The sequence below is a fragment of the Hippocampus guttulatus genome, chromosome 15 (genome assembly GCF_054856545.1).
Source record: "Hippocampus guttulatus isolate MCC_2025c chromosome 15, RoL_Hgut_1.0, whole genome shotgun sequence".
NCBI lineage: Eukaryota > Metazoa > Chordata > Actinopteri > Syngnathiformes > Syngnathidae > Hippocampus > Hippocampus guttulatus.
Window position 1 is genome coordinate 14,851,884 of NC_141275.1, and position 27,858 is coordinate 14,879,741.

The 27,858-nt window shown below is 43.6% G+C and overlaps 2 protein-coding genes across 2 annotated transcripts; both read left to right on the forward strand.

Annotated features, from left to right (window-relative positions):
• Positions 1 to 69: 69 nt before the first annotated feature.
• LOC147194128 (hexokinase-2-like) lies at positions 70 to 9,045 on the forward strand. The gene is made up of 12 exons (XM_086130972.1): positions 70 to 365; positions 710 to 778; positions 1,565 to 1,645; positions 3,642 to 3,804; positions 4,012 to 4,160; positions 4,334 to 4,453; positions 4,851 to 4,946; positions 5,015 to 5,114; positions 5,178 to 5,361; positions 5,437 to 5,592; positions 6,050 to 6,283; positions 6,440 to 9,045. Exons 3-12 carry the CDS (start codon positions 1,586 to 1,588, stop codon positions 6,624 to 6,626), a joined length of 1,449 nt encoding a protein of 482 aa, XP_085987098.1. The 5' UTR covers positions 70 to 365; positions 710 to 778; positions 1,565 to 1,585; the 3' UTR covers positions 6,627 to 9,045.
• A 993-nt stretch (positions 9,046 to 10,038) lies between these two features.
• LOC147194129 (uncharacterized) lies at positions 10,039 to 26,638 on the forward strand. Its single transcript, XM_086131491.1, has 12 exons — positions 10,039 to 10,133; positions 16,171 to 16,323; positions 16,953 to 17,060; positions 18,698 to 18,908; positions 19,092 to 19,322; positions 19,395 to 19,501; positions 19,761 to 19,908; positions 19,998 to 20,050; positions 20,193 to 20,290; positions 20,362 to 20,533; positions 20,703 to 20,900; positions 21,121 to 26,638. Exons 1-12 carry the CDS (start codon positions 10,113 to 10,115, stop codon positions 22,453 to 22,455), a joined length of 2,835 nt encoding a protein of 944 aa, XP_085987617.1. The 5' UTR covers positions 10,039 to 10,112; the 3' UTR covers positions 22,456 to 26,638.
• Positions 26,639 to 27,858: the final 1,220 nt, after the last annotated feature.

Below are 27,858 nucleotides of genomic sequence, written 5' to 3' on the forward strand. Positions count from 1 at the left end.
TCTAATACCGTTCTACACCATGCACAGATTCATGAATAGACTAATGTCAAATATGCTGAGTAAAGTAGCAAGTATTTTCATCTTGCGTGCATCCTGTTAAATTCATTCTGCTTATTTCATCAGGTTGGAGCTTTTGCATTTCCTCACTGAAGTGCGTGCGTGCGTGACACATTGAGACACGCTTGTGTGTGTTTTTTTTTTTCTCACAATGTCACAAGGCTCACTTCCACTCAGTCAATGCTGCCCCCTTCATGTGCTCGCCTGTAGTTTAGAGTTTTCTTTTAGTTGAGCTGTGAGCCGCCGCTGTCTTCCTGTGCCTAGAAGTTGATGGCTGAGCTCGCTCACTTTGTGAGAAGACGTAGCAGGTGAGTGATGTCGTCTTCTTTTTACACTTGATTGATTTTACCGGGGGTGGTTTAGGGTCAAATTGCGCCGGTTCATCAGCATTTATGACAGTACTGTCGTGTTTTCCTCGTGTCCCAAGTGGGGGCTCCTTAATTTGGTATTTGTCATGTACGTTCAGCCTTTCCATTCATGGAGTACAACTTCAAACTTGTTTTACCTGTTGGCTTGTTTGAATTCTGCCTGCAGCTCTTTAGTCACCGGCATAGTTGTCTTTTTAGCGTTTAGAATACACACAAATACTTCTCACGTATCACTCATTTATACAGGTTTTTTTTTTTTTGGTTTTGTTTGTGTTTTTTGACAGATTTTGCGGGAGCGAAAACCATTTGGGGGATTCCAGTGTGCTTGAACAGTGGCTGTGCGTTTAATCCAGGTAAGGAGACGTACCTGTGAAGTTTGTTAGGATTTAATGTACACCACGCCTGGAACAAAAGCATCGGGTTCAATCTGACCCTGTTCCATGTTGTCGTCTCGACGGTGTCATTTGTTGGGTTGCATTCATAATTCCCCCCGATAATCCAAGGGAATACCTTCCACACGCACTCGCGATAATGGACCTGATAAAATATTGGTTTTACGCCTCCCATATGCTTTCGACACATTAACTAAGGAAATGCTTTTTTTGAAAAAGTATTCTTCAGCACCTTTTCTCTCTCACTGTCAAGAAGTGGGGGACAATCGTATCACATCACTTTGAGGAAATTTGAAAACTCGCTGGTGCTGATCTCCAAATCAATGGTTAAAAAGTGCATGTTTTGTGCCTTTTCCCCTTGTGGAAGTTGATCTTAAGTTCTGACGTGAAACCACATTCTTTGCTTAAAATAAGTCTAGTTAGTTTGACGCTTACATAATGCGAAACGCCATACACAGGCGAATGGAAATTAGCATAGATATTACCGTCATCAGGAACCTTTGGATAAATACTGCTTTAATACACACTAAGCAGTAGCACATACACACACAGAGAAGGACAAAAGAGTTAACCGCATGTTTAAACACCAAACATCTTCATTTCACCTAAAGGCTCATAGCATCATGCTAACGTATTCCGACATGCTCTATGTGCGTTAACGGATATGAACAGAGACGTTAGCCTTATTCAGCTGCTACTTGAACACATTTTGTATGTAATTACCTCGTTTTAATCTTCTCTGTGCAGGGGAATAACAGAATCGCAAAAATGAGCGACGAAATCTCCACCATCCACGTTGACGGTATCCCTCTGGACACACTCAGTAAGGTGCGTGTTAGCCCACTGTTCAATACGCGTCCCTACCAGGAATTACGCTGGCCGACATTTTGCAATTGAGTGTGATGGCCCCTCAGATCGCGTGTCCAATGATTGTGTGTTCGTGCTCATTTGCAAGAAAGAGCCCCCCATCTCCCCACAATTTTCCCTTGGGGAAAAAAAAGTCACATCAACTTTTTCCACCCGTGACTCGGTGCATGGCTGGGTGAGGATCCAGAGCTACTTTCAAGCGATGATGCACAATTGGAGGTGTACTGTATTAGCGTCGTGTTAAGTGAATGACTACAAAGTATACCCACAAGCCCCACGGGTGTCCTATCATGTCAAAGTGAAAGGATAAGCAGAGCTGCATTGCGGTGCACAGATGAGCATTAGCCTCACAGCCTCAGCTTCTGATTAGCAGCTTGATTTGTGTTCACGGTGTGTCCGTGCGCCACTCGCCGTGTAGTGGATGGAAGTGCTGCCTGCGTTAATGAAAATGCTTTAATTGTGTTGCGTAGCACCCTCGTGATGATAAGCGGCTCAGATGATGGACGGGTCGTCACAGGGCTCCACCCCTTTTTCTTCACTGTTAGATACAGCCTGATAGGGGTGTGGAGTCACTTGCATGAGACGGGGCTTATTTCAGCGAGACACGAAATAGAGTGTGAAATGTGCTGTAATTTGCCAAGCAGTAGTTTGATAGTAGTCAATAATTAAGACCCAGGCAGTAGTTTGATAGTAGTCAATAATTAGGACCCCCTAGGAACTGTTTTAAATTGTGGGGAAATGTACAATATGTCTCCTTTAAGACTTCTATTTTCATTTGAGGTGTGGTTTCACCAATGGTAACCTCATCGAGGCACTCGGCTGTGCGTGGTAGCCACTTTGAGTCATGATGGAAGAATGAAGGCATGTCGTCACAAGTCCCGTCGAGGAGCAGGAGGCTGGATTATAATCAGACCCAAATAGTGTGAATGAGGCCTGAGCCGACACGCCCGTTGGAAAATTACTGGAAAATGACAAGTTTTTTTTCTCAATTTCGAGCTTCGCAAAGCCCGCTCGTGGCATGAAAGCAAACAGCAATAAGGATGTATTCATGAGATTGAGCCACGGCGTCAACCTGCGAGCAAGGAAATTCACCAACAGCAGCAGGATGTGATGAAAGGAGTTCCGTGTCGCAATGTACACATGCTCTCCTTTTAGAGCTTTTACAAGCCCGTGTGCTGGTCTCCGAGCCTTTTATTGCAAATGATATCACTGTAATTGTGCTTGAAGGGCTTTTGGTCCAAACCAGGGACATGTTTGGCGAGCGCCCACGGCTGGTTGCAGTTTGACGGTGGGCGTTTCGACCGCTTTAAGGGCAGGACAGGAAAACAGGAATTGTTGCTGTGGTCTCAAGGTGCTCGTAAGCGTCTTGTGTTTTCCGGTCCAAATGATGACCTCCTCTGCATGCCTACCTTTTTTTTATTTTTAAAACATGCCAACATTCCAGCACGCCATTATAAGTCAGTTACGTACTCATCACGCCTTTATATTCGTACGCATGATTTCAATCCCTTTTTGTCCATCTAAGTCAGTCTCTCATTGTTGGTGGTGTGTTGCATAACAATTGCAGTGTGCAGTTGATGAAAAATGAGATGGAGGGATGGACAGCTAGATGTTTACTGCTGTAAGTACCTTAGACGCGGTACTCCGGTTTCCTCCCACATTCCAAAAACCTGCGTGCCAGGCTGACTGAACACTCTAAATTGTCCCACGGTGTGAGTGTGAGTGCGGATGGTTGTTCGTCTCTGTGTGCCCTGCGATGGGCTGGCAACCGGTTCAGGGTGTCCCCTGCCTACTGCCTGAAGACAGCTGTGAGAGGCTCCAGCACCCCCCGTGACCCTTGTCAAGCGGATCGGAAAATGGATGAATGGATGAACTTAATGTGGCCCGACACATTCATGTAGTGATCCCGGGCCACCGTTAATGTCGAACCCTGGTCCACCTTTCCTTTCCTGTGCAGGTTCAGACTTACCTGAAGCCGTTCACGCTGTCCCTGGAGGTCCTGCGGCAGGTTTCCGCTCGACTGGAGCGCGATCTGAGGCGAGGCTTGGGGAAGCACTCGCACCACAGGGCCGCCGTCCAGATGCTGCCCACCTTTGTCACGGCCACGCCAGACGGGACGGGTAACGCAAATTCCAAAGCAGTCATATGCTAACACATCATTGCAATCTCCAGAGTCCACGTAAATAAACCTCCTAGTGGTACTGAACAGCACTGGAGGGCATTCAAATATGAATCCCGTTTTCTTAAGGCGGCGGCGGCGCTATTTAGCGAAACCAAAATATTTGATTGTATTCCCGGACAAACGAGAGTGGTTGCAACCCCCGCAGAAAAAGGCGACTTCCTGGCTTTGGACTTGGGCGGGACCAACTTCCGGGTGCTCCACGTGCGAGTGATGGAGGAGGAGCAGAGGATGGTGAAGATGGACAGTCAGATCTGCGCCATCCCGCAAGAGATGATGCGAGGACCCGGAGAAAAGGTGCAAAAAAAAATAAATAGGAAGTGGATCTGTGAAGAAGTTATATTTTGGAGTGTGCACAACTGCACTGCATTGGACATCGAGATAAATGTGCATTTTACGCCATGAATCATTTCACACAAAACGGTTGCTCTGTTTTTTGAAAAGCGACTTTGGCGTCTGGCTCTTTGCAGTTGTTCGACCACATCGCCGCCTGTCTGGGGGAATTTCTCAAGTCGCTGAATCTGCAGGACCAAATTCTCCCTCTGGGCTTCACCTTCTCCTTCCCCTGCCATCAGAAGGAAATTGACAAGGTCCCACAGACACTCGCGCACTAGAGATATCCACTTAAGATTGTTTGATAGGATTTTTGGGGGGTAAAAATGTGGAATTATTATGGGGAAAAGGGTAGCAACCATTCAAGCAAAAAGGGGGAATTTTAAAATGTTATATTTCAGAAATAAAAACATGCATTTTATTATTTCAATTTTTGTATAGAAGTAGCTTTTAATTCAAATTTAAAAGCAACACTGAAAAGGAAAAGACATAATTGAAAATAAATTAATTACTTTGGAAAACAAACTTTTAATTAGAAAATATATAACTCATTTTATAAATAACATATCTCATAATGGGGGGAAAAAAGACAGAAAATACATTTTAATTGCTTTTAAAATTAATTTCACAATTTTGTGTGTGTGCGCGCCGCAGAGCATCTTGATCCGCTGGACGAAAGGCTTCCAGTGCTCGGGAGTGGAAGGCCAAGATGTGGTGAAGCTCCTGCGAGAGGCCATTCACCGACGAGGGGTGAGTTGCGTCGGTCGTCGGGCGCGGCGCGGAGTGACTCATCGACAACATCCACCGCTGTCGTTCAGGATTACGACGTGGGCTCCATCGCCATGGTCAACGACACGGTGGGCACCATGATGAGCTGCGGCTACAAGGACCAAAGCTGCGAGATCGGCATGATCATCGGTAAAACGCGCAACGGCGCCGCAGCTTATGCGGCCGGCCAAATATTGAACCCCTGCATTGCAGGCACGGGGACCAACGCCTGCTACATGGAGGAGATGAAGAACGTGAAGCGCGTGGAGAGCGACCACGGGCGCATGTGCATCAACACCGAGTGGGGCGGCTTCGGCGACAACGGTTCGCTCCGAGACATTCAGACTGAGTTCGACGTCCAGGTGGACAAGACGTCCATCAACCCCGGCATCCACATGTACGTTCGTACGTCGACGGAGTAATCCGACGCGATGTTCCAACCCACTCCGGACAATCGGGTGTTGTTCTGCAGCTTTGAGAAGATGATCAGCGGTATGTATCTGGGCGAGATTGTGCGCCTCCTGCTGCTGCGGATGACAAAGGACGGGCTGCTCTTCAAGGGGCAGGCGTCGGAGGCGCTGCTGTCGCCGGGCGGATTTGAGACCAAGTACATCTCCGATATAGAAGAGTGAGTCCTTGTTGTCTTAATTTCCTCGATCATCACTTGTCCTCAATTCTTCTCATTCTCAATGGAGCACTTAAGCAGGACACAATAATTTAAATAATCTGTACTTACATATGTATGAGCAACGTTTAAAACCACGGTGTGCTGCGCGTTTGACTTTGCTGTCACCTAGTGGTCATTTTGGGGCGGGGCACACTTTTTCTCCCATTTTTCCTCCCAAAGATATCTACATTAAAAAATAGACTTATTTTCCAAAGTAATAAAACCAATTGTTATTTTCATTTCTGTTTCTCTATTTTTTTCTAGTTCAAATGTGTATTTTTCAAAATAATTCAAAAGCCCATTTGTTGAATTTTTCAAATTAACTTTCTTCTCAGTGTAATATTTTTAATGATCATTTTCATCTTGGACCAATGGAGTATGCTTAGTTGAGTCAAATATTTGTTTTTCCTCCCATTAGGGAGCTCGACGGCCTGGAAAACGGCAAGAAAATCTTGAGCGGCCTGGGTCTGTCGTGGGAGCCGGTGGACGTGCGCGTGGTGCGTATGGTCTGCGACACGGTGTCGTCGCGCTCGGCTCGCCTCTGCGCCGCCGCCCTGGCCACCATCGCCACCCGGATCCGGGTCGGCCGCGGCCTGGACCACCTGAAAACCACCGTGGGAGTGGACGGCTCGGTGTACCGGAAACACCCCAGGTAAGACACCCAATTTCAAGCGGGAAATTGGAAACGAGCCATCAAGAACTCGAGGGAGCCAGTGGGGGGGGGGGGGGGGGAAATCCTCGGTTACGATGCAAAAAGCAAATGGAGCGTCATTTTGCAAAACCCTGTATTTATTTGCCTTGCTCGCAGCTTCAGCGCCGAGCTCCAGGCCACGGTGCGCCGGCTGGCCCCCGAGTGCGAAGTCACCTACCTGCTCTCGGAGGACGGCAGCGGCAAAGGTGCCGCCATGGTAACGGCCGTGGCGCAGAGGCTGGCCCGCCAGTCGCGCCTGCTGGAGGACAGCGACGGTGAGGACAGCGACGACGACGACCAATGAGAAGCCTCCGACACGAACGCACGTGGCGCCGTTTATTTCCCATATTTTGGGGTGGCACCGCCTCATTGGGGAAAAAAAGCCTTCAACTGAGTTTTTTTTTAACTTCGAACATCTTAACGGTGTGACGTGCTGTGAATGCTTCAGTTCATCCGGAAAGGATTCACGCCGCTTCACCTTTTCCAAATATTCTTAGATGACAGCCTTTTTCCAAAATGGGTTAAGTAAAATTTATTTATATCCAAATCCTTTTCTAATTTTCTACAATCTTGAACATATGTTTCATCTCAAGCATAGTCTTTTTTTTTTGTCACAAAGTACAGTATTCATGATAAGACAGAGTATGATGGCACAAAGTTAATAGTACAGCTAATTTGTGTCGCTTTCACCCCTACCTCTTTGCATACCTCTCAAAGCTCAAATGTGGACGGGGAGCCATTTTCTGCTCTCTCCAGAGAGACTCACGATGTCTGAATTGAATCCATTTTGGAGTAAGGCTTGACAAAATGTGGAAAAAGTGAGGCTGTGCGAAAACTTTCCGGATGCACTCTACTGTATTTCAAATGAGTTGGTCTTGAGGAAAAGTGTTTGTCCTCCTAATTGAGGATTCCCAACGTCAGCCGACTGACATGAATTGTGTTTCCAGTCTCTGCATTTGAATGACTAATTTGTATGGATGCAGATACTTGAGCGGGGCAAAACTGCCTTAGCCGTTTTTCTTGAATGACAAAAATAATATTCGCTGTGGTCATGTGAGCGGGACTCCGTTCATTCTGATTTTGCTCCCCTTAAAAAAGGATAACGTTGTCTTTTGCGATTACACGGAGACAGCAGCTGACAAAAGAGCAAGTGTGCATGCGCGCTTGCATAAATCACATTGGCCGAACACCTTGTTTGGAGCCAGCATTTGCAGCAAAGATCAACGTCGTTGATGTTAACGATGGCACCAGTCCGATAGATCTCCAAATTCTTACTTCCCTCTCAAAAAGGATGTTTTTTGCCCGTGAAGTTGTACAGGTCACATTAATGGTGGAAAAAGTTTTGACATTTTTTTTAACATCACAAAAACTTGGCATTTGAACAGGCGTGTGTAGACTTTTCATCTCCACTATATTTGTATGCAGTGTCAACTAATCGCGTTTCACAGATTAATTTCTTATTTTTATTTTTTTGGTGTGTGTGATGAAACCCATTGTCCGTTATTCGCTCATATGATATGAAATTACTGCTTTGGCGCCATCAACAAATTGTTCAAGTGAGGTGAGGAGCTTCATGTAATGCTTTGGTGCCATCGTGTGTCTTTTTAGACAATTATTAACCTTCAACTCTGCCAGTTAACTCCAGTTGGTTGACATTGAATGTTTCCCTTCTTGAACAGTCATACAAAAAAACTTATTTAAAGTAGAAAAACACAAATTTAACGGTCATTTAAAAAAAACTGAACAGCTCTTACATAAAATGAAAAACAAAAGTACTCCGTTGGAACTATAAAAGAGATATCGGACGGGTGTGCCTTAACATCAACATACCCCAAAAATCCCGAACAAACGGTCACTGTGAAGCAACAATGAAGCTCCTCAAACCACTTCAACATTGGTGCCAAACAACTACTGACTGTGCCTGATCACAATTTCACTCATGCGATGAAAACCTTTGAAGGTTTCAAGATTATGATGACAACATTAAATGCGTTTTAGTTCCGAAGACAAAACCTGCGCTAGTCCATTTTTTGTGACTTGGAAGCTTTGCACAACAGCAGCAGGTAAGCAAGCCGCCATCCATGTAAACATGCGTGGAGTTGTTCACCCTGTTTGGATAAAATCAGGCTTGACCGTTTGGGGTTTTTTGTTTCTTTGGCTATTTTTTGCAAGGGTGTGTATCCTGGAGCAATGTGTACAGTACTGTATTCTCTCTCCCCAACAATGCTGATATGCTACACCCTAGTGGTTTGTTTCGGCATTGCACACTACTAGGCCAGTTCAGTTTTATCTCTGACCTTTTTTTGTACAAACAATATTACAGCCAGACTCAGAATATTGTGATAATGAGTTCGAACGTTGCATGGCTTTTTAGTTATTCTGCAGATCATAATCATGCAAGAATAAGGTTCTATATTTTCGAGGGGAGAAAAAAACTTACTTTTGAATTTTTTTTGTAATATAACTCGCAAATATACTGTATGACTTTATCCTGAGAATATATGACTATTGTTGTAAAGCTACTTGAATAAATAAGGGAAGAAATTTCATCTGTGCTGTATGTTACACACACAGTACATTTGACAAAGTTTATCCAATCCAATCCAAAAAACTCTCGAAAATGTTCTACTTTCTTTCATGTACAAATTTTGATCTCAAATACTGTACATTCTTGTATATAAAATACTGTTTATTCTTGTATTACATCTGTAATGTAAAAACTACATGGCTTTATTCTCCTAAATTACAATTTTACACTTTAAACATACTTTTTTGTTCCAAAAATGTATTTAATATTGTATGTGTGATTTCAATTTTATATGGGGTTTTTCTGTTCTTGTGTGTGTCCTGGGAGGAGTCAAATATAGAATATTAATTTAAGTGCTTATCGAAATAGTTGAGCCTTAAAAAATACATTCATGCCTGGTTGAGAAAGAGTTAAATTGTTCTTTTCTGCAGACTGCAGTCTTATAAAATTCCTGGTCATCAATCTCGCCTGACTTTCGATGTGTCTGTGTGTGTTACTATTCATCTTAATTTTCAAGTGGGCTATCAGAAAATGGCAGGCTGGATATTTCCAGACACATGAACAATGGATGCTGTCATTAGAGCCTCCATTCAATGCTTCACCCACAAAAAAAAGCACTAAACGCATATAGTGCCTGATACCACCACACATAGTATTAATAATGATAACATTAATTTGAATATTTTTAATTAGACAATCAACATTTTCTCTGTTATAGAATTAGGTTTTACTTTTTCTTTTTTTTCCTACGGGCTTTCAAGCTTTACGACCAGTGGAAATCATCGCCATGCGTGCAACCTCGCGCATGCGCAGAAGGCCAACACACAACAGAAACAAAAAGAGAGGAGGCAGCTCTGGGATCAGCTCAACGTTTTTTTTTAATTTTTCCAAAATGTTCCGTGACAATATTACCTACTCGGACGTCTTATTGGCTTCCTCACTTGGATACTTGATTGAATTTGTTACATTTAAAAAAAATTGAAGTCAATACCGAGGTGGATTTATCAAAGTAGATTACTCATCCGTAGAGGAATTTATCTTTCGTTATTAACATTTAAGTTGGCTAACTTTGGCCACACCTCGAGCCTGCCCTATTTCCTCCAAAAAGCTGATTTTTAAAGGGGGGGGGGGGTATTGCTCTCTCTCTCTCTCTCTCTCTCTCTCTCTCTGTCTCTGGTTCAGTGGTGGTGCGTTTGTTTGTGTGACGGCGAGTCCCGGTGGTGTAACCGGAGAGGGGCCTCGCAGAGGGAATGCAGGACTGCAATGGAGCACAATGCAATACAGGTAAAAAAAAAAAAAAATTATATTTATATTTTTTCTATGAAATGCCCCGATGTGTATTAGTCGGTTTTCTCGCTGCCCACCACCTTGACGAAATTAATCGTCGACAAATATGGCCTCGGAGTTTTATTTCATTTAGTTTGTCCATATCGCATTGATTGCCCCCCTCCCCCCTTCGCCCCCACAGACACATAGAGTTGCTGTGACTCACAATTCCAACTTTTATTCCAACTTTCCCTCGCTTCAAACGTGGCATATGTATGAATAATATTCTAATATTTGGATAATTTTCCACCCTCGCTCTCAAACGTTCGACCGTGACACACAACGAGTTAGAGCCTGACTGTCCCCCCCAACGGCAGCACGTTCAAAATCCGCGTGTAATAATTTCTTGATATTTCCCGTTGTGTTTAATGATTAATTTCTTTGTGTGGTCGTGTCGACATTAGTCTCCCCGGTTTCGCGAATATGCTAACCGACCTCCCTCCACCCACCCGTGCGAAGCACATATTATCGAAATAAAATAACATTTATCGCCTAAAATGGACAAAAAAAAACAGGAAACTTTTAAAGCTAACACCCCTCCTCCTCTTTTTTTAAGGCCAGCCAACTAGCTAGCTTAGCCTAGCCACCAGCTAGCGATCGTTATAATTGAAAATAAAGTAGGTATTATTTTTTATTTAAAAATGTTGGATTAGCTCGACCGGGGCGAGGTTTAACCGTTTCGTTGGCGTTAAACAGGGGGCGTAATAATATTATCAAGCCCCGACATTTTGTCTCGGCCGTAATTACCACAGTTTAAGGAGGAATGCTAATATTGAGGCAGATATGTGATTTTTATTTTATTTTTTAGTTAAGATTTAAACCCCACAAAGAGGGAGCACAGAGCTCATAAAATCAATATATTTTAACATAAACCTCCCACGAGTACATTTAATACTGTTATCTAATATTCATAATTTAAAATAGCAAAGTCTCACTGCTGTTTTCTTTCCCTGTTGTGTTGAATAACAGGATATAGCCAAGGTCAATACTCTTAGCTTGTTGTTGTTTAAAAAAAAAGATTTATCTATATGATAGGACATTCTGTTTCTAATATTTAAAGGGAGTTTTCTTAGAACTGCTCACAAAAATGTCAGCATTTTATTTCCCAGAAAATATCACGAGCACTGACGCAAACAGATTAAGGGTTTCCATCTGAAACTGTGTGTGTGCATGTGTGTGTGCATGTGTGTGTGTGTTTGTTAGTGTTCACATTTTGAGACTGGCCTCTCAGATTATATTATGTGGCTTTTATTTTCCTGCCTCATTTCCACCGCTAGGCTGAGCCGAGCACTGTTCTCTTCCTTAGCCACCTCCCCTCAGGCTCTGGAGGAGGGAGGGGGTAAAAAAAAAAGTCCAGAAAGATTTGAGACTGCTGCATGAAATCCTTCTAATGGATAATAATATGTTTATCATATGCTCATGTTGCTATTCATCACATGGCTTCACTGTAATTAAATGAAATATATGGACAATGTGCATCCTGGTGCCTCCGGTGGATGCAAAAGTGAAGGGAGTTTTGTTCTTGCTTGTTTTCGTGCTCTTTTGGACTGATAAATAGTTGAAAAGAGCCATAGATTAATCTTGTTGACGTTAAAAATGATTAAGATATCATGGGTTGCTAAAATAGGGCATATTTGTAGCACAGCCTGAGTTGTATTCGCTGATCTTCTTTCAACAACAACTACGGCTGGTAAACAGTTTTTCAGGACAACAAAATGGTGGATTGATTTGTGTATTGCAGTGGTTCCCCAACTGCTTACAAGTAGCCCCTCCAAAAATTCGGTTGTGTGGCACGCCCTCAGTAAGTAATGTTCATCAAAAACGAGACAAGTCTTAGTCCTAAAATGTGTCTTTAATATTAAGCCACTGCAACATGATGGCCAGTTTGAACATGAACATTGCGCTTTAATGTCGAAGAAAAAAACATGTAGTTCAGTAATGATTTAATTAAAGTGTACGAAACAAAAAGGGACTTGCCTCAGCACACTTTTGAATGATTCAGTGCAAATGTATTGTGCTTAAAAGTCAAATACAAGGAGATGTACTAAACACGCTAAACTAACTTTCAGCCATTGTAACATTCTGCGCACTTTGAACATTTAATTCAGTGATATCTTTTTTCAGGTACTAAGTATCGGTCAAACTAAACTGGATTTTTTTGGGTGTGTGTTGTTTTCAAGTTACGAATATTTTTTAGCTTCAGAATCTTATTTAGTTCTTTTTTTTTTGTATATTATTACCTGAGATGATCTCGTGTGCATCCTGCTTGCTTGTTATTTATTTATTTGCCTTGTAGGGCATCCATCTTGTCAAGGAAATATGTTTAGGAAAATGTCTGCCGTAGCGCTTTTAATGTTAAGATATTCCATTTCGAGTTGCTTTTCAAGTCTATATATAGCACATATTTCACCCTTTTGTTCTTGAGGCGCCCGTTTGCTGTTGTTTTGAAATATTGGCAACATACTGTATGCCTTTTTTGATGCACATTTCTATCGGTGTATTGTCGCAGCAGGCAGTGGTATTTATTCGTATTGTTGATACTGCACCTAATTGTCATTTCTATTTTAAAACATGCATTTCTATTTTCCTGGGTATTTATTAGTACCGTGTGTTTTTTTTAATGTTTTTTTTTATTGTAGGCCCACTTTCTCAGTGTGTCATTATAATATCACTGCAGTCTTCCCTCACTTATTTTTATTCTTTGCTTCTGTAATTTCAGCTGCATATGTATGTTTGCTCTCCACTGTTGGCCTCGCCCTTTTTTTTCCTTTTTTTTTTAAACGTCAGGGAAGATTGATAAATGTTGCATTAAGACTGAAAAGGAGACTTTATTGTGTTTGTTTTTTTGATGTTGTCGTTTTTTTTGGGGAGGGGGGGGTTTGTGTATGTGTCGTTTTCCCTCTGGGTGTTGGTCATGTGTGGCTTCCTTTTTCTCCGATGCTAATTGAGGCACTGTGACTTCACCACGTCACCACTCTGTATGTCTTCTTTTTCTTTTCTTTCCAAATTTTTATTTGCTGCTCGGGCTTTTTTTTATTTTTTTTATTATTCATTTATAAATTGATCCTGTGCCTGCTGCAGCTTGTCTGCAGAACAGTGGCGCGTGGGGGTTAGGGAGGAGGAAGGGTGGGTATGCGGTGGGGGAGGGGTTGCACGGCATGGTGGGGCTTTTTTTTCTTCTTTTAAAGGGGGGGGGCTGATTATAGTTGATCCACACAAGAGTGCAAATTTGAGAATATTCTGCATTTCGGCAAGCAGGGAAGTAGGAAGGCAGGCATAACAATGACGAGCCAAACAGGAACAACTGGTTGTTGTACTGTAATGTGCAAGCGCACAAGTTGGGCTATACAGGAAATGCAGAATAAGCACTTTTATTTGGGTGAATCTTCAAGTCCGACCTTTTTAGTAGGAGTAAATGAGGAGCAGCTGCTCTTGCGACCCCACCCATACACACAGACACACCACATGGATTATTTCATCTCAAAAAGACACTCGCCTGGAATACGAAAATCTCATATTTTTAATTTAGGAATGGATAAATTACCCTTATTACCATATTTTAAAATTCTCTATAAACTATTTATCAGAGCACTATTGAATAATGACAATATTTTCTAGCCAACAATGTTTAATTTTTACTTTATGGTTACCAAGCTTATTGATTTTAATTTTGTCAAATAGTGTGTTGATTTTTTTTTACGATAGAATTTTTACAGATAAAGTTTCAAATAGCAACATGATTAGAAACAAAGGGGGAAAATAATTCTTTTTTTTTTCTGGCAAATAAATCAAAATGAAATGCAATGTGTGGCTCCACCTGCAGAGGTGCTGTTGAGTCAAACACACCGAGATTGTTGTCAAAACAACATGACATGTTTTTGCCCTATTTCTTACATAGTTTTGTCTGTTTCATTGTTAAAACTACCGTTGAGTAATATTATTGTGTAAATAAATATCATCAAAAACTAAAAACGTTTTTCTGCCATCTAAAATTAACCATAGTGCACCTGATTCAAAAAGCAGCTCACTCAGTGCCTACTGCATCATTCAGCCATTAAAATATTATATGCGGACAATATTTCTCTGTGCAAACGAGTCGCGTTGAGAGGTGAGCACCTTTTTGAGCTCGACTATTTGTCACCCAGAAAGATCGTCTGAGAAATATTTTGGGTTGTTTGCTGCTGGCAGGCGGCAGCTGGGAGTACGCGTATTGTGTTTCACGTAAAGCTGCTGTAATTCGGCCTTTTTATTTTTTTTTAATGCCTTCAGCTCCAAACTGGAATCACAGAGGAGCCTGATGGATTCAGTATCGCGAGGGCCGCATTTCCCTGGCTGCCATGTTTAGCATTGGGCCGCCCTGTAATAAAAAAAAAACAACATCCTGCAGTGATCAACTCAAAATAAGGTTTTGAAACATACAGTGGGTATAAAAAGTTTACACACCCTTTTCAAATGCCCTTTTTTTTTGGGTAAAATAAAAATACAGATGATTTCAACATTCTTTCCACTATTAATGTCGACCTACAGTAGAACTCAATTGAGGAAAAAAAATAAGCGAAACATTCTCAAGAGAAGTAAAAATAAAAAAACAACTGAGACAATGTGCATGCACTATTGTGCACACTGTACACCCTCTTATAACTGTTCATCAATGATAAAACCTTCAGGCCTCTGGTCGAAAGTCAAACTAAATGGTCAGGAAAGCCGACTAGAACAGCTGAACTTTTTTGGGGGGGGGGAAGTTAATCACAGGCACTTGTGTTTAGAAACTTCTTTACAAACTGCACAGTGGCTCCGCCACCGCAGAGTGGTCACGATTTTATTGGGCGAACATTTAAATGTGGATTGTCAGTGTGCCTGAGATCTCAACATGTGCTAAAAAAGGACATCTTTCGCCTCAACTTGAACTGTTTAACTCGACTGCATCCCTCCATGTACTTTATTAAAAAGTGTCCAATCCGGATTATGACACTTCCTCCGACCATTCACGTCACAGCAGCCCAATGCATCATTTCGTGTCACAGGCTACGCTGTGAGTCATTTTGAAACAACGTCATGTGCGCAGAGCCGACTCCCCCCCCCCCACCCCCCCCCCCCACACACACACACGCACACACTCACCCCGGCGATATTTACAGTCGGTATCAGGAGCCGCAGATATGCCGCGCTCACGCAGGGCTTAATTTTTAACGTAATTCTTCGCCTTCTTGCCGACGATGGAGACACATAGCACATTGTTAGCCTGATAGCATCATTGCCTGTCTCGTGCGGGTCGATTTTGTAAAGGTTGAATCAAGGCAGAAAAATTAATTTGTCGGGGGTTTTTTCCCCCTTGTTTTCTGAAAATGTTCAAGAATGTTGCTCTTAGGCAAATGACATAATCAGTACATAATCAGTCCAATTCATCAGTCTTATCTGTGACAACGATTTTACATGGTAAAAAAAAAAAGTCATTTGGAAAGAAATGATTCATTAGAGAATTTTTTTTTAACAAGCTTGACAAGCTGGTTATCTACAAGAATAAGATTGTGGCATCAGAGATTTATCAGTAAATATGCACGATTGACGTTTGTTTTTGACAAGCCAGGACAGCTCGTTGTTACAGCGAAATGTTTTTTGACGGAAGAAAAAAAAGTGGAATAAAATGACAGGGGGTAAATCGTAACACTAACAAATCAGTCTAAAAAGTACAAAAAATATTTGTTATCATGTTATTTGATGTGTTTTGCGTGAGGTGCGGCTGTGGCACCGCTTTGCCATCGTGAAAAGTGGTGGTTGAAAACTGGTTATGCGTTCATGTAACCTCATTTTGTATTTTGAAAATGAAAGCGACTAACCCTCCCATGATTGTATTTGCCGACAATTTGACTCCCCCACAATGGAAAGACCAGTTATGTGCAATTGCTGAAATGACGCGTCGGCGTCATCATCGCAAATCTGCAGCTGCGCTTTTGACCATTGTCCTGACCCGCGCTGCTGTCTTCCCCCCCCACAGTGGTTGGGTGCTCCCTGCTGCCAGAGAGGCAGTTACGCCTTCTACAAGTCGGTCGGCAGCAAAACCCGAGCCGACGGCCCCGTGCAGGTGTGGCGGCTGGGCGAGTTTTACTTTGTCCGCTGCGGGGCGGAGGATCCCGTGTGCATCGCTGAGGTGAGTCGGCTGCCCATGCGAAAGCTAAACCCGGCACATGAAGGTGTCATGCACATCAAGTGAGGCCACATGTTAATGGAATTGTATTTAGATGGAAACCCGCCGCCGGGTTTGATATGGACATTTTAGGAGGAGGAGATGTGCAAATCTGATTGCGGTGTTTTAAAAAGAAATACAACACCGCTTCAAATACATTGCACTCGGCCGAAAAGTTGCTCCATGTGGCTAGGAGATATATCTCTAGCTCGTAAATTGGTATTGGCTTCATAGTATCGGAGCATTTTGGCCTGCCCCTGTGTGCAGTACAGACATAAAGCATCGGCCCCAGTTGCGTGCAAGAGCGATGACATAATTAAATGCGATCCCAAGTCGTTTTCAAAAACTATTTTTCATTTGAGTGATGAGTGAATTGTCCACTTCATAAAAAATGTATTTGGAATCATTCACACTATTCCCTCATCATTTTTCAGCGTGGGGATTTTGACTGGACTTTCTTTGGAAGCTATACACGCTAGTTAAAACTTGATTTTGACTTACAAAGTATTAGGATGTTTTTTGGATGCCTTGTTCGTCCAATACCATTCAAAACAAGTCCATAATAAAATTGTTGCTGTCTCCTTTGCATGCAGGTGACTTTACTATGGGAAGACCAGACGCAGCGCCACCTCCTGGCCAGCACCAGACTCTACTTCCTGCCAGAAGACACGCCAAAGGGTCGAACCGGGGAGCACGGAGAGGTAGGTGAAAGGTCCCGGGGGAATGGGAGAGAGCCAGTGCGGGGCTCCGCTGGCTCATTCACTGCCAGCTTTGCCTTCATGGGCTTTGCCATTGATTTTATTGTGAAATGTAATATTTCTACCTAGATGCTTTATTTATTTTTTTTTGGTGATGGGGAGCGTGATTACCGACAACAAAAATATCACACGTCGGAATGGGATGCCCATTTGAGATCAGAATGCATGTCGCCCGCATGGAAATGTTCTTCCTGTTCGCCAGCGAGTGAGTCCAGCGCCATCCTTAATATAATCAGAGGAATGCGCCACAAACGTCTAATAATAACCTTGTCACAAGAACGTGGCCTCTAAAGGTGTTGTGGGAGGAATCTCAATAATGTCTCCATCTTTTTATTTTTTTTTCTTTCTAATTCCCACCTTCATGTTCAAGTTTGCCTTAAGCAACTTTTCTGGCCGAGAGACTCCTCAGCCCGATTCCATTTCAGGTGCCGCGAGTTGCTGGCTCACTCGCCGTTGTTTTGAATTAGAAGCAGCGGCTTCCGCCTCACCTCACAGGCAGCACAAACGAAAGTCTTGCGCAATGATGCACTGCGGCGTAGCCTGTGGCGTGGGCCTATAAATCAGCCCCGCTCGCCAGATAAGCTTTAAAATGAATAAACCTTCTTTCTTTTTCTTTTTTTTTTTTTCTTCTTTACGGTGAGCCTTCTCCCCTCAGCCTGCTCTCCTCACGGTGCGTTAATGAGCTCACACCTGGCTAGTGTGTGTGGGGGCAGGAATGCGGGAACTCCCACCTGGAAGCGGCCCAGGAGAGGTGGAGGTGGGATATGGGAGGTGGAGGGGGGGGGGGGGGGTTCCCTGCAGACAGGCTGCAAACGTACATCCACTGGAAAGCGTCTGGACCTCGACTCCCTCGTAACGTGCTATTTATTCACAGACGACATTTAAAAATCGCCAGCCAGCGTGACGAAATCCCAAAATAAGATGCCGCACCTTGAATGTCACAGAACGGAGTCAGCCGCTGCGAGCACAGCCGGGATTTGATAAATCTATGATGCAGGATTTATTTTTTTTATTTATTTTTATTTTTTTACCCCCACCCCTATCCCCAATCTCCTGAGAAAGAAATGAAATCATGGAGCATAAACGTGCCATCGTAGTCCAGACAAAAAAAAAAAAAAAAAAGAAATAGAAAGGCAATCTGTTGATGTTCAATTTGTTGTGATTTCAAAACAATTTTCCCACGGGAAATGCAGTCAAGCTCAACTCAAATCAGTTATCCTCATTGAAACTAACTGAAATGCCTTTTGATTTGTTACACCCCCCCCCCCACCCAAAACACTTTTCATCATGAGAAAATTCCAGTATTGTTTAAAACAACAGCAAGAGAAGAGAAGTGAAAGATGAAGCCTTTTCAAAATAATAACCGATTTAATTGGTTATCATAACATATTTGGTCCCAAGTATCGGCATCGACCTCGAATCTTCCGGGCCCACTAAACTGAAGTCTCATGAGATTTGCTGAGCTCATGTGGCATCACGCTCAAAGTTTTGTTTGGCTTTGGAGGCACGTTATTAGCCCAGGTCTCAAATTATACCACATTTGGGAATGCCGAGTGATAATTTCCCGCGCCTTTCCGTAGGACGAGGTTGTGGCCGTGTCCCGAAAGATGGTAATGCGGGTGGAGGACCTGGTGCGGTGGTCGTGCGCCGAGCCGCCGGGGTGGATAGGCAAGCCGAAGGCAGCGCCGTGCGTCACCCCCAACCGAATCCACAAACCGCCACAGGGCGGCGACGCGGCCGACGGCGCCGGCAACACAACGGACTACAAGCCTCTGAAGGACAAGAGTGAAAGTAAGAAATCCTTTTTCTGTCGCGCTTTATCCTCTTGGGTGAGCTGCGGCCTATCCCAGCTGAAATGCTGAGAAACGAGGGACGTACCCTCTTCCGTCATCTCCAGGGCACATAAAGACAACTAACCATACGCACGCGCGCTGACGTTGCGGCTTTTTTTTTTGTTTTGTTTTTGCGCCGCAGACGGCGTGGCCGAATCCAAGAGCGTCAAAGTCCTCAGCTACCCACAGTATTGCCGCTACCGCTCGCTGCAGAGGCGCATCCAGGACGTCGCCCGGGGCCCGGCGCTGCAGGACGCCCACCTGTTGGCCCTGGGCGGCGTCAGGGTGACGCCCAGCACCCGCTTGATGTACTGCAGGGACACTTTCAACCACCCCACGCTGGAAAGCAGCGTCAGCTTCTCCTGGCACTTCCGTAAGTACCTCCGCAAAACACAAATGACTTCATTTGAGTATTTTTCATCATTTTTGTTTGCGTTTGCCGCAGGGTGTCCATCTCTTAGCCTCCGAGGACGACCTCGCAAGAGACGAGGCCATGACGGCAGAGACACTCCGACGCCCGGCCAGTCGGAATCCTGGATCGAGAAAATGAAGGTTTGATCAACGATCAATCGTCCCATTCGCCTGTGCATTTTGGCGACAGAGACTCTCCACACTTTGCTTACGTTTGGCGAAAGATTGAACCCAGTTGCGTGGAAACTGGGATTCCAATCATTCATAATTGCAGTTTATAACTTACAACATTTTATTTTTTTTTAAGACAGACATCTCTTGAATCCCACCTGGTCTGTTTTTTTAAAAAAAAAATTCTGCTTGCGCACGATGACAACCTCCTTATGTCGGCTTTGTTTAGGAGAACGTGATGGGCAGTGTGGAGGTGGGCGGCGACAGCGGCTGGCTCCCCCATCCCGAAGAGCAGCTGTTCCTGGACGAGCTCTTCGCCTTCATGGAGCGCCAAGGCTCACCCATCCACAAAGTGCCCAACCTCGGCTTCAAGAAGAGTGAGTTTTGGTCGCACGTGACCTTTGTTTTATTGACCGGAGGACATTTCAAACCGAATGTTGATTTCTCTCTGTCCCGGTGCCCTTAGTCGACCTCTTCCTCATGTACTCAGTGGTCAGACGTCTCGGAGGCTACGAAAAGGTAACACGCATTTATTGTCTTCGTGTTCTGTCGCCTCGCGCGTATATTGAGTGGAAAGCTTCTTTTGTTTTGCTCATCGATGATGTGCCGTTTGAATCGATACAAATGAACACTGTGATGGATTCCACGCTCGGCGTCTCAGGTCACGTCGGACCGCATGTGGAAGGTGGTTTACAACGAGTTGGGCGGATGTCCCGGCAGCACAAGCGCCGCAACCTGCACCAGGAGACACTACGAAAGGTTCGCCTCTTACGCACGGGCGTTGCGGCTTTTCGACAGCACATCTCAAGACGTCTCTTTTTTTGTCTCAGGCTGATGCTCCCTTACGAAGAGCACCTGATAGCTGGAGGCATGGAACTCCAAATCCCACAATGCAACCTGCCCGTAAAGCCCAGAGGCATCCGAGGGAGGAAGCCGCTCCCACGGAACCGAAAACCTGGACCCAAAGTCAAAGCCAAAATGGCAGCCACCCCACCTACCACTGTGAGAATAAATTAAAAAAATCCCCCGCTGCTATTTATAAGCTTTTGTAGACACTGTAAATTGTATTAGTATTTTTGATCTTAATTTCTTTTTTTGTCCCCCCCCCCCCCCCCCCCCCCCATCACACGACCATTACTCAATGGCCGCGTTGATGTTCCCTTGTGCACAGATCACCACCGCTGACGGCACCGTGGTGGTGGTGAAGCGAGGGCGAGGGCGGCCGCCGGGCAAGCGCAACAAGGCCTCTCTGATCGCTGAAGCCAAACTGCTCGCGCAACAGCAAGCCAAAGTCAAAGCGGAGTCGTCGACGGCTCTCCTGGCGGCCCCGGGCGCCGATGGACTGACGCCAAACGGCGGCGCGCAGCAGGTACAAGCTCAACATCGGGCTTGGTTCTTTAACTTACGCTTTCGTGATTTAAACCCAGCGAAGGAGGCAAAAAGAAGCATCTTGTGTTTTGATCCGGGTGTCAAAATAGGTCAAAATTGCAGGAGTGGGGTCGATACTCCAGACCGGCTATTTGTAAACCAGCCATGAAAAAGTCCATTCTCCGTAAGTTGGACCGATCTGCGTTCTCTCATCTCTCCAGGTGCCGCAGCCTCTCGCCTCTGCCTCCCTGCAGCCCGCCCAGCCGGCCCTCCTCCCCCTCAACATGCCCCTCACTCCCGACCTCTCCCCCATGTCCACCCCCTTCCTCCCCTTTCCGCCCAAGCCGAAGGAGCAGCCCAAGGATCGGGCCGGAGAGTCCGCAGCCGTGGCTCCGGGCGCCCTCCTCTCGGCGCTGCCTCGCCATTTTGTGGGCGGATCCTTGGGCGGGTTCAGCCCCATCAAAGGCCTGTGTCCCCTGGACGTGCTCAGGAACTGCGTGAGCTTCCAGAGGGTCATGGAGAGCCCCGGCCTGACTCCCCAAGAGCCGAGTCAACCGCACGCCGCCGTCTACACCCTCCAGCCCAAACACGGAAGCCCGGACACGCCTCTTCCGAGCGCAGACCAGCTGCCGCCACCGGCCCGCCCTGTTCTGCAGCACCACAGCCTGTACTCTGGGTGCAACCTGGACGAGGACACCGAGAGGGGAGGCGCTCGGGATCCACGCTACCGTCAACCTCTGCCCCCACTCCGGGTCCTACCTTTGGACCTGGACTGTAGTGTCCAAGTACGACAGCTGATGAGGACGCGCCTGGGCTCGACTCAGTTTCAAACCTTCACTCGCAGGCTCTCCGAGGCGCTCTCCCAGGACCTGAGCGTCAAGCCGCCGTGCTCTCCCATCACGCCGCCGCCCGAGCAGGCCCTGCCCCTCAACCTCAGCAAGCGCTTTACCCTCAAGCGACCCGGCACGGACCCGGCCGAGCCGGGTCAAGCGACCGCCAACGGCACGGAGTACGAGCCGTCGCTCAAGAAAGTCAAAGCCGATTGCTCGGAGCGCGCCGCAGACTTTAGCCTGGGCGGCGGCCGCGGGCGCCTCATCTCGGGGGCCATTGGAGGGGGCGGCCAGGAACCGGGAGCAAAAAGCCAGGAGGAACCGGCAGACCTGAGCTCCCCCGGCAGGATCAGGGCCTTCCTGCTCGGCCTGCCGCCATTCCAGGTGAAACTGGACGAGGATCTGAACGGGATGAAGTTCGGCAAAGTCCTCCCGTCGGGCTCCGGGATGGAAAGCCAGAGGACTGTGACAGCTGCGAAAGAAGCCGAAGCGGAGCGAACGGAGACGAGTAACCGCAAGTCGGAATTCACGACCAAACAGGACGGAAACGTCGAGATGCGCGACGAGGACGTCGAGGAGGAAGGGAACACCTCGGCGGACAAAATGGAGGAATTCAGCGATCAGATGGTAGCCAGTGTGGAAAAGTGTGACATGGAAGTCTCAAAGGGCCACCCGAGCCCCGTTCTGCCCCAGGCCAGTGCTCTGGTCCTGGCTCAGCAGAGCTGAAGAGGGTCCACCCACAAAACTATCATCCACCTTTTTTTTTTTGCCAGCCTGGTGGGAGGCCAACATCTGCGCTCGGAATGTTTTGATCACATTCTTACAGTCACACAGACAATCGCAAATCATTTCTTTCTTTCCCGGGAAACAAGCAACAAAGACTCTTGAACAAGCGTTGCCACATGATTAGCCCCACCCTTCCCATCCATTATTCAAAAGAGATATCGAATAAGATCCATCAATAAATTAAAACCTAAGTCTTATTATTACGCATAAGGGGCATGCTATGCATCGAGCCGTCACAACGAGCATCTGTACTGTAGTCCGGTAGCTTCAAATTTGAATTGTGCTCTACTTCTGTCGAGACGGTTATTTTCGCATAAAAAAAAAAAAAAAAGTTCTCGGGAGCACGCACACGCACACACATATATATGCGTGTGGGCCACTCCCAGAAGTCGTGCTCATTCGTTAGTTAGCTTGACGTTATATGAAGTGTTTAACTATTAGCTCGCTTTTCCGACACTAACGTGCCTTATAGGGGCCCGCGGTCATCGCCGGCTTCGCTTCGCTTTAAAGAGATACCTTGACGCCGGGACGGAAATTTTCACGGCACGCCACCAAACGCAGAAACATTCACGTCAAGTATATCGTGATGAGCGCGTCCGAATTCACCCGTAAATCGTTCACTTATTCAGTGTATAACTATGGACCTGTTCAGTTGAACACGAGCGATCATTCTAGTGTGTGACTGAGTGCGTGTGCACGTGTATGGCAATCGTTTTAATTGTACCTTCTGCCATTTAGTGAAAAAGAACATTTTCTCTCTGTCGTTATCTGTCGCCAGAATAGATGAATGAACAGCGATACATATGATGGAGAATTATTTTGGACACAGCCAAAGGGGAAACAAAAAAAGTACAACTTTCCATGTCAAGGTGTCCCTTTAATCCCTGCCTTCTTCCTTTTGAAATCATCTGTATACTTTATGGTTCAAATTTGCACATGTCCATATTTATACGCCTGTCATCTTTTTTTTCTTTTTTTTTTTTTTTCTTGAGTAGTAGAAGCAAGAACTACGACTGTCCGTCCTTCATGACTACCTGGTGCTGTTTATTTCTTGTTCTATAGCGGCTGCCTTCTTGTTGCTGCGCCAAAGCCAATAGTCCAACACTCAAACCTCTCTCAACATGCACGCACACACACACACACACACACGCACACACACTACAAACTCCAATATGGTGAAGTGTTTCACAAGATAGTGGAATACTTCCCATTTGTGTCATAGTGACACTTCTTTTTTTTTTTTTCTTCTTCTTTTTTCAATTACCTTTTCATGTATCACACTGTTTGGTCATTTTACGTCCGACTCAATCTGAATGATACTTTCCTTTGTTTCACTTTTTATTTATCGATAGTGAGCGTAGCGACGGTTGCTGAGCTGAGAATAAATTTTTTAAAAAAATAATAATGTAATACAATAAATGTGACATGTCAACAATAAGGTAATATGATGAGAAAAAATATATTTATGAAAATTCTTACAGGAATTGTCATAATGAATAATGTGACATTAGTTTAAAAAAAAGACCAAAATAAAGTCATATCGATGAAATGAGTCTGAATTTGACGAGGAACAAAATAAAAAGTACAGGAAGAAAGTTGTAAATTTATTAGAATAGCCAAAATGTTAAGAGAAAAAAAATTACAATAGCGTCATAATGTTAGCAAGAAAACATATTACTATGAAAATACAGTTGTGATGTTATGGGATGAATTTAATATTAAAAGGGGGAAAAAACGTAACGTTACACAAAAAAAAAAAAGATTGTAAATCACAAAATACAGTCGTAAATTTCTTGCAATATATTTTATATTACAAGAATAAAAATGTACTTTTCCAAACAAAAATGTGTAGATTCCCGAAGAAAATATTACAAGGACAAAGTTAGGTGGAAAAAGTTGTATATTTACTTTAAAAAAAAATCGGTCCGTTTCTTATATGAAAATAAAAACATTTAGGAGAAAAAAGTTGTCATGTTATGCAAAGTTTTTTTAATAGAATAATGTTGCAATGTTACAAGAAAAAAAGTAAATCTACTGGAATAAAATAGGGATTTTGTGCCCCCCCTAAAAAAAAATCACAGATATACGAGTTTAAAAAAAATTGTTACACTACAAGAAAGTCATAATACACTATTGTGAGGGGGGAGGGTTAATAATAATAAGCCATCATTTGTACAAAAACAAACTCTTCCTATGGAAAAAAGTTTTGCCTAATTTTCAAAAGCAACTATTTTTTTCTCATGGCCTTTATGACCGTGTGGGGAAATTTAAAAATTGAATATAATACTGCATTTGTTTTCTTAATTATAAAAAAAACTTTATCCTGTGTCTTTTTTTTTCTTGGATTATTGCAAATTTATTCCCAGAACATTGAGTGCCCCCCACCCCACCACCGTATGTATATATATATATATATATATATATATTCAGATTTTAAAAAATACAGCAGTTGTTTTTTTTTCTCTTAAAAAATCTATTCTGATACTATTGTTTTTTTGTTTGTTTGTTTTTTCTTGTCCACTAATCATCCTCTTGAACTTCATCCATACGGGACCTAATTGTCTTAAGTGGCATTTTTTGTTTTTTTGTGCTTTAAAAACGAAACGTGACAGCCACTTTAAATCGCACGTGCCATTTTCATTTTCTGTCCGCAACAACAAATGTGACGTTGAAGCCATTTGGTCGCATCACGTTCATATTTCAAGCTGGTTTACTTACTTTGCCTCTCGCCAAAGTCCTGTGTGTGTTTTGAGCATGTCGCAGCAGCTCACTGGGTGCCAGTTGATTCTTTTTTTCATTTGTTTTTTCCTGTCAATTTTTATTTTTTTAACCTTCTTGCATGTTTTATGTTGGATGATACGCCACTGGGGCCGAACACCTGCTGGGGAGTGGACGCGGGGATCTTGTAGTCTCAAGGGCATGTAAAAAAAAAAAAGGATAGTAACCATTTTGTTTCCTCTTTGATTATTTAAGCTTAGTCTAGGATCTTTTTTTTTTTTTTTTGTCTTACAGATTTCAATGTTTACATTTTATTTTTGTTGTATGCATGTTCGGAGTTGATGATGTATACCCGGTGTTTTTGCACACTACCACAACATTGATGGGCTCTCTCCAACGGCACGCGACTTAAACATTAGAAAGTGCCTGATGACTTTGGAGCCGGCTTGGACGTTTAAAAAAAAAAAACATTGTGGTGGTTGACTTGAACATAAAGCCGTTTGTACTTTCTTTTTTGGGGGGTATCACAAGGGTGAGAAATTCACAGGACAGCACAGCATGAACTGGACCTTCAGTACTTTTCCATCATATGGGAAAGTTGTTTCGGGTTTGAATGACGCAAAAGACATTCATCGGCTTCAAGTGATCAGTTTAAAGATGTTGTCTCGGGGAAGGGGGAAAAAAACAGTTTTGAAGAAAATTGTCCAAAAAAAGGGGAACGTTTTAACACATGGCTTCACAGTTGTCCGAAAACTAATATATATACAGGTATATACTTTTTTTAATTAAAAAGTGCTATCAGTAGAAAACATCAATTTTCATGAATTTTACATTTTAGCCGGAAAACAACAACATTCCTCATTTTTGTGTAATTTGTTTTGATCCGAAAATGTTGCTGGGTTAAATTTGAAAAGAACTTGTTCGGATGAAAGCTTTTGTCTTGAATAGTGCTAAAATGATAACATTGGAAAACCCTACTTTTTCATGTGTTTATATTTTTGGACGAAAGTTTATATTTTCTTCCAAATACAGTATACCTTCCCATGTTAAATCCATCCATGATACAAAACGGATGATGCGGCACCTTTAAACTTGTCGCCCCGATGAATGTCTCGGATCACGTCATCATCCTCTGACCTCACTTTTTTTTTCTTTTTATATCACCTCACCTGACACCAAAATACAGGTCATCTTCAGCATCTTTGTTGCAACTACGGCATTTTATTATTTCGGTTTTTTTCTCCCCTTGTGAATTTGTGTCATTTAGACAACTACAACACAAGCTCAATTACCTTTTTTTTTTTTTTTTTTTTGCCTAATAGCGTTAAAAAAAAGAATGGCAGTGTCAGGTACCATTCCATATTAACACACTGTATATTTATAATAAAAGCATTCTGAAGAGAAATATGGGTTTTAAATCATTTTTATTGTTTTGCCAGCTGTGTTGATGTGACGAGACTGGCACACCCAGTAAGTAATTTCCTGCAGGTTTCTCACACTTAAGAGGGGATACACTTTTTTTGTTGTCATTGATGAGTGGCGGCCATTTTCAGCACATCTTTCCAGGCTTTTCAACATATTCACCCACTCCCCCCTCCCAACCCCTCCACCCGACAAAGCTTTAGCAATCTAGCAATACCCCAAAACTCCACTAGGTGGCAGTCTAACTCTAAACTGTTTCCTGTTTGGACATGTTTTCAGCCTTTTTTTTTTTTTTTTTAATGACCGTTAAAATGTTTCTTTTTCAGGTCAAATGTTGCTTTTTAGGGCTACTTGAGACTTCCACACAATCCTTCGAACGGGTGAGTTGTTTCGCTTTATTTCACTTTCGTTATACCGTAGGTTGAAACAGACGAATTTACTTGAATGAAAAGGTGAGTCGATTTCCCTTTCAATATACTGTACTGGTTACATTCTCATTACTAACTTCGAACCAATTAAGATCGTAAATTAAGGCGCCCCTGTACATCGTAAAAACTGAAGTATCACAACTGTAGTTTTGTTAAACAAATATAACGTGTAAAGGAAAATGGCTGTTACGATTTCACTTGGGCTCCCATGAACCCTTCTTTTAATAATCGAATATTTCGCATTCATACACAAGATGGCGACATTGGAAGTTTGAAATCAACATTAGTCTTGTTCACTCCAAATAAAATTCACAAGTTGCTGTCGTCTTTTTTTCCCCAACTGAGTTGTCTCGGGCGCTGTCAGTCACAATGGTGGAAAAAGTTTGGAAATTATTCATCTTGGTCTCATGCGTATTTTTATGTCACCCAAACCTGGTATTTGAACAGGGGTGTGTAGACTTTTAAGATAGGTAGATGGCTGTATAGAAGTGTACGGAGACTGGGAGACAAAGGAAAAAAGTCATTTTCTGGTCTCTTGTTCAGCTCCAATGTGCCCTTCTGTCGCCTCCTTCACAGCTGTGTCACAGATCAATACCTTTGTCAATCTCCCCGACTAGTTCAAACCGGTATTCATTAAAACAATTACCGGTAATTTAGCAAATGTCTTAGTATTCGCAGAAAAGTTTATAAGGATAAAGTCGTATTTTAAGATTAGTGTCTTTTATGAAAAACTTGTATCAATAAATTCTCAGTGAAAAAAAAAGTCTGTTTGGAA

Coding starts and splice junctions, on each gene's coding strand:
- LOC147194129 (XM_086131491.1), top strand. CDS start 10,113: ATGGAGCACAATGCAATACAG. Junction 19,909..19,997: donor CAACCTCGGCTTCAAGAAGA/GTGAGTTTTGGT, acceptor CGGTGCCCTTAG/TCGACCTCTTCCTCATGTAC. Junction 20,901..21,120: donor CAAACGGCGGCGCGCAGCAG/GTACAAGCTCAA, acceptor TCATCTCTCCAG/GTGCCGCAGCCTCTCGCCTC.
- LOC147194128 (XM_086130972.1), top strand. CDS start 1,586: ATGAGCGACGAAATCTCCACCATCCACGTTGACGGTATCCCTCTGGAC. Junction 4,947..5,014: donor AGGCCATTCACCGACGAGGG/GTGAGTTGCGTC, acceptor GCTGTCGTTCAG/GATTACGACGTGGGCTCCAT. Junction 5,593..6,049: donor TACATCTCCGATATAGAAGA/GTGAGTCCTTGT, acceptor TCCTCCCATTAG/GGAGCTCGACGGCCTGGAAA.